This window comes from Phyllostomus hastatus, unplaced genomic scaffold (genome assembly GCF_019186645.2).
Source record: "Phyllostomus hastatus isolate PE091 unplaced genomic scaffold, TTU_PhHast_1.1 phas_scaffold_345, whole genome shotgun sequence".
NCBI classification, from domain to species: domain Eukaryota; kingdom Metazoa; phylum Chordata; class Mammalia; order Chiroptera; family Phyllostomidae; genus Phyllostomus; species Phyllostomus hastatus.
This window is the reverse complement of record NW_025334024.1, coordinates 31,973,468-31,986,690: the sequence shown is the minus strand read 5'-3', so window position 1 is coordinate 31,986,690 and position 13,223 is coordinate 31,973,468. Positions and strand designations below refer to the sequence as shown.

General features: G+C 58.1%; 1 protein-coding gene across 5 annotated transcripts in view; it reads left to right on the top strand.

Annotated features, from left to right (window-relative positions):
* Positions 1 to 99: 99 nt before the first annotated feature.
* DPY19L3 (dpy-19 like C-mannosyltransferase 3) overlaps positions 100 to 13,223 on the top strand; it is a 31,577-nt gene continuing 18,453 nt past the window's right edge. Inside the window, exons 1-8 of one of the 5 annotated variants that reach the window (XM_045818922.1) lie at positions 100 to 225; positions 1,121 to 1,262; positions 2,094 to 2,230; positions 7,957 to 8,047; positions 9,605 to 9,726; positions 9,880 to 10,025; positions 11,399 to 11,522; positions 12,253 to 12,387. In XM_045818922.1, coding sequence (XP_045674878.1) covers positions 1,160 to 1,262; positions 2,094 to 2,230; positions 7,957 to 8,047; positions 9,605 to 9,726; positions 9,880 to 10,025; positions 11,399 to 11,522; positions 12,253 to 12,387 — 858 coding nt within the window. In that variant the 5' untranslated portion in view covers positions 100 to 225; positions 1,121 to 1,159. Of the gene's footprint in view, positions 480 to 1,120; positions 1,263 to 2,093; positions 2,231 to 7,872; positions 8,048 to 9,604; positions 9,727 to 9,879; positions 10,026 to 11,398; positions 11,523 to 12,252; positions 12,388 to 13,223 lie in introns of those variants that run through there. The other 4 variants (XM_045818923.1, XM_045818921.1, XM_045818924.1 and 1 more) reach the window with 4 other exon arrangements.

Sequence of the window (13,223 nt, the reverse complement as noted above, 5' to 3'; positions counted from 1 at the left end):
TGAGGGGCGGGGCCGGGCTGACGGACGGCTCCCGGAACCTATGGGAGCGGTCGCAGTGGCCCGGCCTCTCCGGCGCGCCCCCGGCGGGCCGCGGACGTCCCCAGGCCCCATTTCCGGGCGGTGCGCGAGGCTCCACGGGTCCGGGTTGTCCTCGGGCCTCGGCCCTCAGCGCCCCGCCCACCGGTCCTGCCGCGCCCGGAGCGGCGCTTGGACCGCGGAGCACAGGTGTGTGCTCTGGCGACCCGGCCGTGCTGCTCGGTAGTGATGCGGCGCTGCTCCGTCCCCTTGCGCGCTGCGCGCCGGGACTTCTCGGGGACGGGAGGCCAGTGTCGCGGTCGGCGCGGCTGTCACAGCGCCGGCCCCGCGTGGATCTAGTGTGTGTCCGCTGTCGTGGCGCTCCGAGTGTGGCCGCTGTGGGGCTTCGACAACCTGTGCGCCTGCAGTAAGGGGACCCGCGGCTCCGAGCCTGCGCTTCCGGGGTTCGTCCCGCGTGCGCGTGGGGCGCGTGGCGTTGTGTGAACGAGGGCGTGAATGAGCGAGTGGACGAAGGAGTGAACGAACCGACGGAGGGATGAATTAATGAGCGAATGGACGAATGAATGAGCGAATGGACGAATGAACGAGCGAGTGAATGAGTGGCATAACATGGATCGGTTCTTTTCCACGGAGCAAGCTGTTTGCCTTTAGGGAGTCATAACCCGCCCAAAGCTCCACGGCTGGCACCGCTCTCCTCTCGGGCCGGGCAGGGAGCACAGGTGTTGAAATCCACGCAGGGAACACCCCGCCGTTCAGGTCTTCACGACCAGGCCGGGACAAGCTTTCGGGACCCCTTGGTGGCATGCAGCTGGGAATAACATGCAGGGCACAGTCAGGTGACACTGCACGGTGGCAGGGGGCTCAGGCAGCGACGAGGTTCAGGGGCTGCTGGCGCCCCGGGGGCGTCCCTCAGAAACACCTCATCCACACGTTCTCGTGTTGAGTGCAGAGTTGCCGGCTGGCGGAGATGTGAAGGGAAGGCGGGAAAGGGCCAAGGAAGGTCGCCTGGGCCTGGGGTGCGCTGGGGCTGGGGCAGCGGATGGTCCTGGGCCCGTGGGTGGCATTTCCTCTGCGCTGCCTGCAGGAGCCGTGGGGAGAACCCTGCGCCAGAGCCTTCAACACCATGATGTCCATCAGGCAGAGAAAAGGAGCCAAAGCCTCGGAAGGGTCTGAGGATGGCGCCGCCCAGCAGGAGAGTGTGACGCTGGAACGTGAGGTGCCCTCCGGTAGGCGACAAGGCGGCACTCGGGACTGCTCTCATTTCTGCGCGCGAACTGTCCCTCCCACAGGATAAAAATGCAGTGAGACCTAACCTCGGGGAAATGTGGGCTGATGCCCCGACACTTCCATCTGACGAGTGATCTGCTTGCAGCACGGAGACAGGGCTCAGCCGCCCTGGTGGCAGGAGCCCCGGCGCAGCTCGGAGGAGGGCCTGGGGTCTCGCTGTCTTGCTCGGGGCTGGCGACCGTCTGGAGCCACGGTCCCCTTGCCTGGCCTCTGCTGGCCACACTGGCCACCTGGCCCGGGGGCAGGGATCTTGTTTCACTAACATATTGAAACACGAGTCAGACATGTTTTATCCTTTATTTTCAGGCAAATTCCTGAATTTTCCTCCTTTACTCTTTTCGGTGGGATTTAGAGTTATTGGTCAAATGGTAACTGGGTCACAAGTTGTAGGCAGACTTTATCTCCTCGACACGGAACCCACTGTTCCTCTGTCTCACAAACTTAGTGGCCACACAATGGTCACTGAACTGTACCCAAACCAGGCCCTGGGTGTTCGGGTGGGGAAGACAGCTCCTCAGAAAGCCCACGTTCCAGTGGGCAGGATGGGTGAGCGTGGTTAGACCCAGTGGGAGAGGCTGCAGCGAGCGGGTGGGTGCTGGCTGGAGGTTGCAGGAGGAGCCCTGGCCTGCTGCTGTGGGCGGGCGGGGCGGGGTGGGGCGGGGTGGGGCGTGGCTCCCCAGTGATGGGCAGCCGGGACGCAGCAGACGTGGTGGTCAGAGGCAGGACGGTTCCATTCTCCACTGACTTAGTGCTCTGTCTGGCTTTTCCAGGAGGTTGTACCGGGAGAAGACTGTGGCAGGTTCTGTCACTCACAGCCGGTGGAGCTGTAGCCCTCTGTGCTGGAGTGCTGACCTCCGTCTACCTGGCCACTCTACACGAAAACGACCTGTGGTTTTCCAACATTAAGGTACGAGCTTTCTGCGCCCTGGGCTCCTCCGTGTGCCCAGGGAGGGCCCCTGCCATGCGGCTTCCTACAAAGAAGCCAGTCTCTGAAAGTTTGGCTGTGGCATAAAAAGGCTTGTGTTTGTGAGGGTGACACGAGGTCAGAATGTTTACAGTCAAGTGAGTTTCGTCACCGGTGACGCAGCGGTGGCGCAGGATGAGGGTCTGTCAGCCAGGATTGCGCAACCGGCGCCCTCAGGGCTGGGGGCGAGGCCTCCTGGTGGGTCCAGGGCTCTCACGGCGGGTTCTCACTTCTGTGTGTGCGTGCAGATAGGGTCACGGGAAGGGTTCCTCTTACGGGCACAGTTTAAAGAAACAGAAGGAGAGCAGCTCAGAAGGTGCTGCTCGGAGCCGCACCTTCCCCGCCGCGGGCGGCGGTGCGTCCAAGTCTCACTCCTTGCGCTGTGAGGAGGGCCTGCGGTGTTTTATATACCAGCCTCCTGTTGTCTTTCTGCGTTCTTTTCAAGCATGTCTAGACATCCTTTCTTCATTAGACGCTGTTTTCACAGCAAGTCTGTTTGCAAGGAAAGTTACTTGTTGGCCGTGTTTTTGCACCAAACATGCCTTGTTTCGATCCAGAGTGTCATGATCTTTGACCTTACTCACTGCTGCGGCTACTGATGGCTAGTTGAAGAGATGAAAGAGATGAAACCCACCTCCCAAAGTCAAAGATTTATGGCCTCTGAGAGTATTCAGAGACGTCAATGAGGAATCGAAAGGCACTTCCCACAGAGAGTTTTCCAAAATGCTTGGAGCTTTGGTTTGTTGGAATGACAGATTCGATGTGTCTGACTGGTTTCCAGCAGCTGGTGGTGCGGCCCGTGTCGACACACCTTTGCACCAGCGACCGTGACAGCAGGGAGTCACAGCTCTTGTCCTTCGGTGACCATTGCTAGTTTTCGTTGTCAAGAAAAATTTCACTCACCTTTGTCTCTTTAAAAGGGAGCGCTCATAAAGAGAGTCCCCAGAACGAGGCAGGTCAATGCTCGCTCACTAACACGAGTGTTCTGAGTCGAGGCTCAGACGCCCCTGTGGGGGGGCGCGGCTGAAGGCGGGCGCTGGTGACCGCGTGATCAGGAGACGGGCTGGAGGGGCCGGGTGACTCGACTCTAAAATGCTGGTGTAGTTCTCTGGTCTGAGGCTCGGGCCTGGCCTTGGTAGCAGCAGCCTCAGCTGAACGCACCCCATCGTCCAGACGCCCGAGCACCCTCGATGTTTCTCCCGTTGCCTCCATCCTGCTGCTGCCTGCTCTGTTCAGCGCCAGGTCTGTGGGAAACCTGGGTTTAAGCACTGGGCGCCTGGAAGGGGTAACAAAGCCTTTGGAATTTGCCGGCAGCCTTGAACCTGGTCAGTATACGCTCGGCACCTGCCATGAGCCAGCAGACACCGTTGTCAGTGGGGGCAGCGCCACCGGCGGGACAGCCCCCATCTTCAAGCGGTCGCCCTGGAGCGGGACGCAGGCCCGCAGCGGCCCCACGTGCATCGTGCCAGCGCTGTGCTGGGCTGACGTGGAGTGCCGTGGGGTCCGGTGGGAGGGTTGGGGCTGGGGGTGTCCTGGGTGACATGACGTCCCTGAGGCCCGAAGGGGCAGGGGTGAGCCGGGCAGGGCGGGGAGAGCGAGCGAGCGTCACAGGGAAGCGACACATGCAGGAAGCTCAAGGGGCGCAGCAGCCTCCCCGAGTGCCGGCTGCCCCCCTTCCTCCCTGTCCCTCAGGGCGGGGTGGAGGGCCGTCTGTCCAGCCAGGAGCTTCTTCTCACACGCCCACCCCGCTCCTCCCCAGGCCTCTGTTCAGTTGTCCTTCCTCCGCGAGGCCTGCCCTGCCCCCTCCCTCCCTCTCGCAGTCTCCGCTCCACTTGCTGCGTTTTACTTGTTTGCTGTGGACTGGGAACTCCTGGAGGACAGAGGTGTGTGTCTCTGTGTTCCCTGCCGCACCCCCGGCAGAAGCGTGCTTGTTGCCGGCTGCTCAGAGTGCGTCTGTGGGCTGGGGGGCCGGGGGGGTGGTGTTGCCGAGTCCAAGGAGGACGCAGAGCCCAGCCAGGAGCACTGAGTCCCGCGGGGAGGCCAGTGGGACGGTTCGGGCAGAGTCTCTTTATTCTCCCCAGCTGATGCTGGTCGCTCTTTCTTTTTAAAAAAATTTAAAAAAATGTTTTAAAAGATTTTAAAATTTATTTTTAGAGAGGGAAGGGAGGGAGAAAGAAAGAAACATCAGTGTGCGGCTGCTGGGGGCCGTGGCCTGCAACCCAGGCATGTACCCTGACTGGGAATTGAACCTGCGACACTTTGGTTTGCAGCCCGCGCTCAGTCCACTGAGCTACGCCAGCCAGGGCTTGATGCTGCTCTTTCCTTGAGGTCGTCTTCCTTTTTTAAAAATGCATCATTCTTTCTCGTTGAAAAATAAACCCTTGGGCTCAAGGACTACATTCTTACAACTTTTTTCCCAGCAAGTAGGTGTTCAGTGATAAGGAAGGGTGGTTCTCAAGGAGCTCAAAGCACTCAGGTCACTCCGCTTTCTTTAGTCTGTTTTTCCTCGTGCTGACCCTTTCCCCTGTCACTCTGCTGTGCACTTGATGCCACAGAGGCTGCACGTCTTCCCTCTGGACGATCTTGCAAGGCAAGGAGTCCTTGGAATATACAGGGTCTGTCCGCAGGTGGCAGCCACAGCGGGCCCGGGACTGGTGGGCGCCCTGTGGGAGCCCAGTCACGTCTACCGTGGCCCCAGCACTGCAGAGCCCGGCCACTCTCTCGCTACGGCATGTCCCCTCGAGGGCAGGAACCGTTCCCTCGGACAGAGGGGTGTGAACTCAACCAGACAGCAGACATGCAGGTGCGTGGCTCTTTGCTGAGGGCACAGACCTGGGGAGCCGCCGTTTCCCGGTGAGATGATATGTGACCCTGATTTGGAAACGGGTTGTGCTTGCAAGGTCAGTCTTCCCGGGGCTTCCCCAGTAGCTGCAGCCTCTCGATTTAGGGGGCAGATTCTATGAACAAAAGTTACCTACGGGAGAATTTTAGAGACTAATGATACGTTTCCTTTGCGAACTTGGTGTCCTTTGAAAAGGCTTGTCCCCTCTGTGTTGCCCAAGGTGCAGACGGTTCACTCCAAGCCGTCGTTTTCCTTCCTGGCGCTTTTCCCTTCTGGTGCCTGTGCTACGTTCCCGGACACACGGCTGCAGAGCGGCCTTGGCTGCACAGTTTCTGAGCGGCGCTGTTCCTTTGTCTCCCCACGCCCTCCTGTCTCCACCTTTGGGGGAGATGCGCGCTTTCTCCCCGCAGCCCTCCTGTGGAGCCGTGCAGACGCGGTCGGAAGCACGTGCTCGTCCCGCAGCGTTCGAAGCAGTGCCTGCTGCTGTGCGCGGCCCCCGCGCAGCCCACCGGGCGGAGTATAAATCGCCGTGAAACTGGGGAAGTGCCGGAGCGGGGGAAGCAGATGTTCTCTTAGCAGGAAGCAGATGTAGAACTTGCAGATGTCTGTCTGATGAAGTGTAGCGGTTGGCTCCGTGCAGCTGGTGCCAGGAGCTCCGATTCATCACGTGCGGGTGCGTCTTGGCTCATTACGGCCCTCTGCTCTGTGCACGTTCCGCTGTGCTAATGAGGAGGGGGGCCACGGAAGCTTTCTGCCGTCAGTGCTTCGAGCAGGGTTTGCCCACCCCCCTTACGAAGTCAGCCTTTTACTCTTAGACCGCGTTGGGGAAGAAGCCGCAGGTGAGGACCGTGCTGCGGCTCTCTCGTCTGATTGGCGGGCGTAGGTTCCATGTCAGAATGTCCCAGGGGAGACAGTGAAGTGTGAGCACATTAAGGCAGCTGGAGAGACCGGTGTGGCTCAGTTCGTTGGAGTGTCATCCCATAACCTAAAGGTTGCAGGTTCAATTCCCGGTCAGGGCACATGCCTCAAAGCAGTAAAAAAGTGTCCTTGGGTGAGGATTAAAAAAATTTTTTTAAGGCAGCTGGAGAGAAGAAAAAGAATGTAATTAAACTGAATGTTTTCTTTTTATTTGCGTGGAAGAAAGCTAATAGTGGTTCAGTTAACGTCTAGAAGGGAGTGATACTAGTTTAGTTTTATGTTAGCAAAAGGAATAGAGCCGGTTTTCTCAGAGGTTAAAATAAAGGTAGATGAAGTAATGTGGCTGCTAAGAAGTGTTGCCTTTGCTGCTGTGAAAGGTGACATCTCAAATCCGGAGCAAATGTAACAGCTGAAAAAGCTACACCATTTCATGTTGTCCTTTTTAGAAAGCACTTGTGCTAATGAATGAAATCTCAGAACCTGACTGAGTCTTCTGTTTAATGTTTGATCTTTCCAGGATACATTTATTTTCCATGAAAGGAAGCTCATTGTATAAGGTTTGCTGCCCTGCCCACTTTCCCATTTTTTTTCTAGAGTTAACAAAGATAGAACATGATAGTTTGTTTTTCAAGGCCAGTGATTGGATATCTATACTCTTAAATACTTGAGTATTTCTTCCATGTGTTATTCATGAACTGATTTATACAACTTTTTTTAAAGAATAGGAGAAATATTTAAAGGTAGAAGAAATAAATGATTTCCAGGTAAACAGCATGAGTGGCTCCTTTAATGAGGTACTTACTACTATTTGAAATGTAGTTGGCAGCAGGGAAATGCAGATGTGCCGACAGAGGTTCGCCTGTGGCACAGGCAGGCTTCCCCTTCCCCGGGCAGGTGGGTTTGTGGGTGGGGCCAGCTGGAGCAGGGAGCCGGAGGTGAGACACAGTCCAGGCAGCGCGCTGCAGATTCTGGGCTGGAGGTCTGAACGCTGGTGTGGAGGAATCTGTAACGACACAGAGTACAGTTCTCTGCTCACTTATGTCATGTTCTCACATATGTGAGAATATATATCTGCACATATATGAAATACAGGATCTAAGAGTATTAATGCAATCATTCCAGAAACTTCTCCGACCTCATTACGAGTTGCCTGCATATGTTACATTAACGGTTTAAATTTTATGAAAAGCATCTTACAACCAAATTGACTAATAGCTATGGCTTTGCATTTTAGTTCATCTAAAACTGACTTGTTATGTAGAAGCAGTTTAAATTTCTTGTGTCCGTTTTCATACATGAATGTCAGCCCATGTGTGAGAGGCATGCCCCATTTCACCAAGAGTGCCATGTACTCCTATAACACAAAGGAAAGTGTTCCTCTTGTGTGATACTGTCAGCAGGTGTCTGATGCAATTACAGTTCTTTTCATTTGTTTTTTTTTATCCCCACCTGAGGACATGCTTACTGATTGCAGAGCGGGGGAGGAGGAGAGGAACATGCAAGGCTCTTGGGGGGACTTTTAATGCTGTTCCTGTTTTGTCTCTCACCGATATTATGTAAGAATGGCAGTGTGTTTTTAAAGTTGTAATTTGTGTGAAATACAAGAAAAATGTTAACTCTGAGACACCAACTAAATGGAACTAGTTGCCTCTGTTTTTTTAAATGCTTTGTTACGGAAAATTTTAAGCGTCCACACCAGCAGAGAGGATAGTATAATAAACCCTTCCCTGTAATGCATACCCGGCTTCAGCAGCAACCAGCCTTCTGCTGTTTTCATTTGCCAAGATTTCCTGAGGCTGCATTTTCAGTTTGTTTTCCTTTTAAGTTGTAGCCCTGGGCCTGTTTCCATAGTGACTGTGGATGCTGGAGCCCAGGAGGGCTGCAGACGCATGGCCTCCCTTCGTTTCAGGAGGTGGAGCGGGAGATCTCCTTCCGGACCGAGTGTGGGCTGTACTACTCCTACTACAAGCAGATGTTGCAGGCGCCCAGCCTCCTGCAAGGTACTGGTGCAGGGGGCGCCTGTTGCTCTCCATCGGGGGGGGGCAGTGGTCCGCCTGTGGGGGGGTGTTTGCTCTGGGACCTCGCCTCTCAGCTCTGCTCCGCCCCAGACTCAGCCTGCTAGCCATTTCTCGGTGCTGCAGCTGACTCTCCGCAGACCCTCTCCGAGGCCTCTCTGCAGGGGGAGGAGCCTCTGTACGGGGAGGAGCAGTGTCGGGAAGGGGCATTTGGACAGCACACGAAAGTCCCAGTGGTCCCTGGGGCCCTGTCCATCCCTTCGTGTCGCAGTTGCCATTGTCGCTGCTTCTCAGCGCTCAGGGCCAGAGGGAGCCCCGAGGGGCCCAGGCCACACGTGCTGGTGCGCCCGCCCTGATGGTGACTCGGGTCCCCTGGGTGCCCTGCTGCGCTCCCGTGGGTCACGGTGAGACCCGAGATTCTCGTCAGCTTCCTTTCCATGCCCTAAAAGCCTGTCAGGGCATTCCTGGGTAGACAGGCAGCTTTCCCCGTGATAAGGCGAATGACCCACCAGCCCTTTCAGGAGTATCGCCCAGACCCAGCGTCTCAGCAGGGTCACAGAGGGACAGTCTGGTCCCGTCCCTCCTCCTGTGTCTGTCAGCGGGAGCTCTGTGCCGGAGAAAGCCCTTCCTCCCCAACTGTCCGGTGGCCTGAGGTGTGGTTGGTCCCAGGGAGGCAGGTCCCAGGGAGGCGGCCCGAGGGGAGCTTCCTGCAGGGCGAGGCAGAGCCTGGCGGTCGGCCAGGAGTCAGCAGTGGGCGGGCGTGGAGACCGTGTCTGCCTGCGTCTGGGCCGCGGGTTCCCGTCCGTCCTCACACGCCCGCTGCCCGGGCTCCCACCCACTGGGCCTCGGCCTCAGGCGGGGTGGGGCACGGGATGCTGGGAAGGTGGCCTGGGCCCAACACCGGCTCCTGCCTCACACGCAGCGTCCACGGCCCCTGCAAAAAAAAAGAGAAGAGATGGCGTGTTCAGGCAGCAGGGTCGTCAGTCAGCCTCCAAGACAGAGACGCACCAGGCCCCCGAGCGGAGCCGCGGGGGTGCTGGGCTGGGCGGCTGCAGCGGGGCCGAGAGCCTGTCACCCTTCTAAGGCCACTGTCAGGCCAGGTGTCGCCTGGGAGGGTCACGCTTTCGTGAACTTTCACACGGACGGGGGGTGGGGGGTGGGAGGAAGCCTGCCGTGGGTGTCGGTGGGTTTCCAGGCCCAGACCCAGGCCACACGCCACCGTCGCTGCCCCGTCTCTCTTGGTGCCTTTTAATCCGTGGATTCCTCCCCATTTGTTCTCACTGTTTTTTGCTGAAAACACCAGTTCCTCTACCAGACAGAGTCTCCCACTCTCCAGCTTTCGCCGCAGCCCCCGGTGCCCTTCTGTGTTCCGGCTGCCCGGCCATCCCGCTGGTGGGGGCGGGCTAGGGGCCGGGACTCAGGGTCTGGCCGGGCGTGGAGGCTGCCGCAGGGGTCCACTCCCAAGAGCCCACGAATGCTTGTGAATCAGGGAAGAATTTTAATTGTAACTATTTTCCCTGACTTTTCAAATATCCACCTTAGGTTTTCACGGCCTGATGTACGACAACAAAACCGAATCCATGAGGACAATCAACCTCCTGCAGCGAATGAACATTTACCAGGAGGTTCTCCTCAGCGCTCTGTACCGCGCCCTGCCCGTGCAGGTGGGTCGTGCAGGCGGCCTTCGCGTGCGCTGTGCGCGCCAGCGCGTGGGGTCGGCGCCCAGCCCCCGGGCAGCGCGGGTCCGCTGTCGCGGTTTAACGGCGAGGACAGGGCTGGGGCTTCCCTGACGGGCGCGTGTTGTCGTCCCTCCGCAGAAATACCTGGAGCCGGTCTATTTTTACATCTACACCTTGTTCGGGCTCCAGGCGGTCTACGTCGCAGCCCTCTACGTGACCAGCTGGCTCCTCAGCGGCACGTGGCTGGCGGGGCTGCTGGCCGCGTGCTGGTACGTCACCAACAGGTGAGCGGGGGCCGGCGTGACTCTCTCCCCGGGAACGTGTGCGAACGGGCGGCTCTTTGTTTCCCGTCGACGTGGAAGCCTCTGCCGCGTGGCGTCTGCGCGCCTCGGTTAGTGAGGCAGGACGTCCTGCGTGCGCGCGCCCGCGGCCTCGGTCAGTGAGGCAGGACGTCCTGCGTGTGCGCACCCCCAGCCTCGGTCAGTGAGGCAGGACGTCCTGCGTGCGCGCACCCCCAGCCTCGGTCAGTGAGAGCACGTCCTGCGTGCGCACCCCCGGTCTCGGTCAGTGAGGCAGGACATCCTGCGTGCGCGCGCTTGCGGCGTCGGTCAGTGAGGCAGGACGTCCTGCGTGCGTGCGCGCCCCCGGCGGAGGGGCGGGGCGCCGGCCTGCGAGCCGGGAGAGCCGTGCTCGGTGCCCCTCTGCCGCTGTCCCTCACGGCCTGCAGAGGGCTGCGCGCCGCTCACAGCGAGCGAGGCGGAGAGCTCTGCGCAGACGCGAGGGGCTTTTCCGCCCTCCGATCGTCTGCTTCTGCGCGCCGCAGCGCTGTGAGACGCACTCCTTAGACATCGAACGTGTGCTGCGAACTGCCTGACCGACAGTGGCAGCACCAGTGCCGACGGGAGACTTTCCCCGACTCACACCCAAGTTCTGCCGTTTGTTTTACAGCCCTGGACAGATTACTTTTTATTTAATTTTACTAAGTAATAACTATATGCCCAGCACTCAGCAACATGCTTTGCGTGTGCGTTGTTGTTTACGGGTGTGTGAGCATACGTGAGAATGCACAGAGAGAGAGGTCGAGGCACATGTGTTCACGCCGACACGCTCACAGCTCAGTGTCGGGCAGAACTCAGACTCACAGCCCGAGGGGCCAATGGGTCGCGCTGCCTTGGTGTCTGAGCTTACTGTATCACTCCTGCAAGAGCCAGTTAAAGTCAAGTTTATTGTCTGCCTGAAGAGTAAATGCAGGATGTTTACTGAGCGCCTACTACGTGCAGGGTGGTTCCTAGCACCAGGCGTGCAGAGACGGACACCAGCCTGCCCTTGCCCTTCAGGGGCACACGAGGAGGCAGGGAGCTTGCGCACCGGTCCTCGAGGGCCAGGCGGGACTCCAGTCTGACGCAGGGGAGGGCACGGGCGCCGGTGGCGTGGGGGGCGTGGTGCCAGGCCGTCGGCGTGGGCACGTCTGTTCACTGCCGCAGCCCCCACCTGAACACGCGTGTGCAGATGGGCGACCTGGGTCTCAGGGCCGATTACAATGACCGAGAGCCAGCAAGTGGAACCTAAGTGCCCGTAATGCAGCGTAGCCGCCGCTGCAGGATGGCTGGGTGTGGCCCGTGCGAGGGCAGCGGTGGGCACTGTGTCTTCCCTGCAGAGTCGACACGACCCGGGTGGAGTTCACCGTCCCGCTGCGGGAGAACTGGGCGCTGCCCTTCCTCGCCGTCCAGGTGGCGGCTCTCACCTACTTCCTGAGGCCCAACCTGCGGCCCGTATCTGAGGTGAGCTGTCGTGAAGTGTCCTGCCTTTTTTCTTTTAATTGTATTTGTTTATTTTCAGGAGAGGGGGAGGGCGGGAGAAAGAGGGAGAGAAACATCCACGTGTGGTTGCCTCTCACACACCCCCTACTGGGGGCCTGGCCTGCATCCCAGGCATGTGCCCTGACTGGGAACTGAACCGGCGACCCTTTGGTTTGCAGGCCGGTGCTCAACCACTGAGCCGACCGGCCAGGACAAAGGTCCTGCATTTTCGATCTCTAGTTGCGTCCGAGCTTCAGAAGTGGTGACCTGCACCCTGTCCCGGAGTCTGGGAATGGGCCTCAGTGCATGGCCAGTGTTTTAAGTGAAATGAAATCTGTTTCTGAGCCATTTCCTCCTTTGCAAAGAAAATGGTTTCTTTTTTTTGGTTGAAATACATAATCTGCCCTTAAGTGGTTGTAGCAAAACCACAGTTTCTACAAAACCGCTAGAATTCTGAAGCCCCGTCTCTCGAGATGTGATGTGATGCATCATCGCCTCCGTGCCAGCTCGGGGCTCGCGCCCCACGTGGGAGTGTTTGCACGCCAGGCGTCTCTCGGGGCCTTTAGAGCTCGAGTAACTAGTGCAGCAGTGCTCAGAGCAGCGGCGTAGGGTCTTCCGCGTGGTGACAGAGGTCTGACTGCCCTTGAAAACTTGTCTGTGAGGCTTTCCTTCACCGGCGACTCGTGACTCACACGGGGCTCTCTGTCTCCAGAGGCTGGCCCTTCTCGCCATTTTCGTGTCGACCTTCGTCTTCAGCCTGACGTGGCAGTTCAATCAGTTCACGATGCTGCTGCAGGCCCTGGGGCTCTTCGCCCTGGACTCCCTGGACATGCTGCCGGCCCTGAAGGTGAGCACCGCCGGCCGCCGGCCACTGCTGCCTTGGAAGGAGCGTGGCATGTGGGTGTTACCCTGAGGGGGGCGCTGCTTGCAGCTCACGGGAATGTGGTGTTTGGAGAGGGCGATTCTCCCAGCCGCACCGGACTGTCTTAGCTTGTCTTCTGCGTATTGTACGTTAAGTGGTACAAGGGGAGATCTCAGAGAGAAACCGGAATTATCTTCTGGGGGGCAGGCCCCTGTAGTCCAGGCTTCCCCCGCTGGGTGAGTGTTCTGGGCACACACCTGTACACACCTGTATCAGCACACCCGCTGGCGTTGTTGTGGGAGGCTGCGCTCGGCCTCGGTGATCTTTTTGGAGACTCTTTCAACACGTCTGCCCATTTCATGACGGGTGATTGACGAGTGCACCTGCCCACACCACGCCCAGTGGTCAGCAGTTTTTGACCAAAAACAGCGTGACTCCCACCCCTCTCCACCGCCTCCCCCCACCCCAGCCCTGTGCCCCACCCTCCTTATTCACCTGATCTCGCCCCGAGCAACTGAGTTTTGTGTCCCTGGATGGAAAACTTCCCCGAAGGGAAACAAAAACCGGCAGAAGCACTCACGAGCCTCAGGTGGAGAGGACTGGGAAGGGGGCTGAAGTTTGAGCATGGGAGCATAACACACAGTTTTTCATAGATGAGTTCTGGAGATCTTTGGGCCCCTCTGGTACATTTATTTGGAGCATAAATATCCAGGTCAACTGCCCTTTTCAAAGAGGACGTAAGTTTTAATTTACATGATAGCTCTTTTAAAGTGTGTGGCTGTGTATTGACTTTTTTCCAAGGAAATCCGTGGGTATGTGAC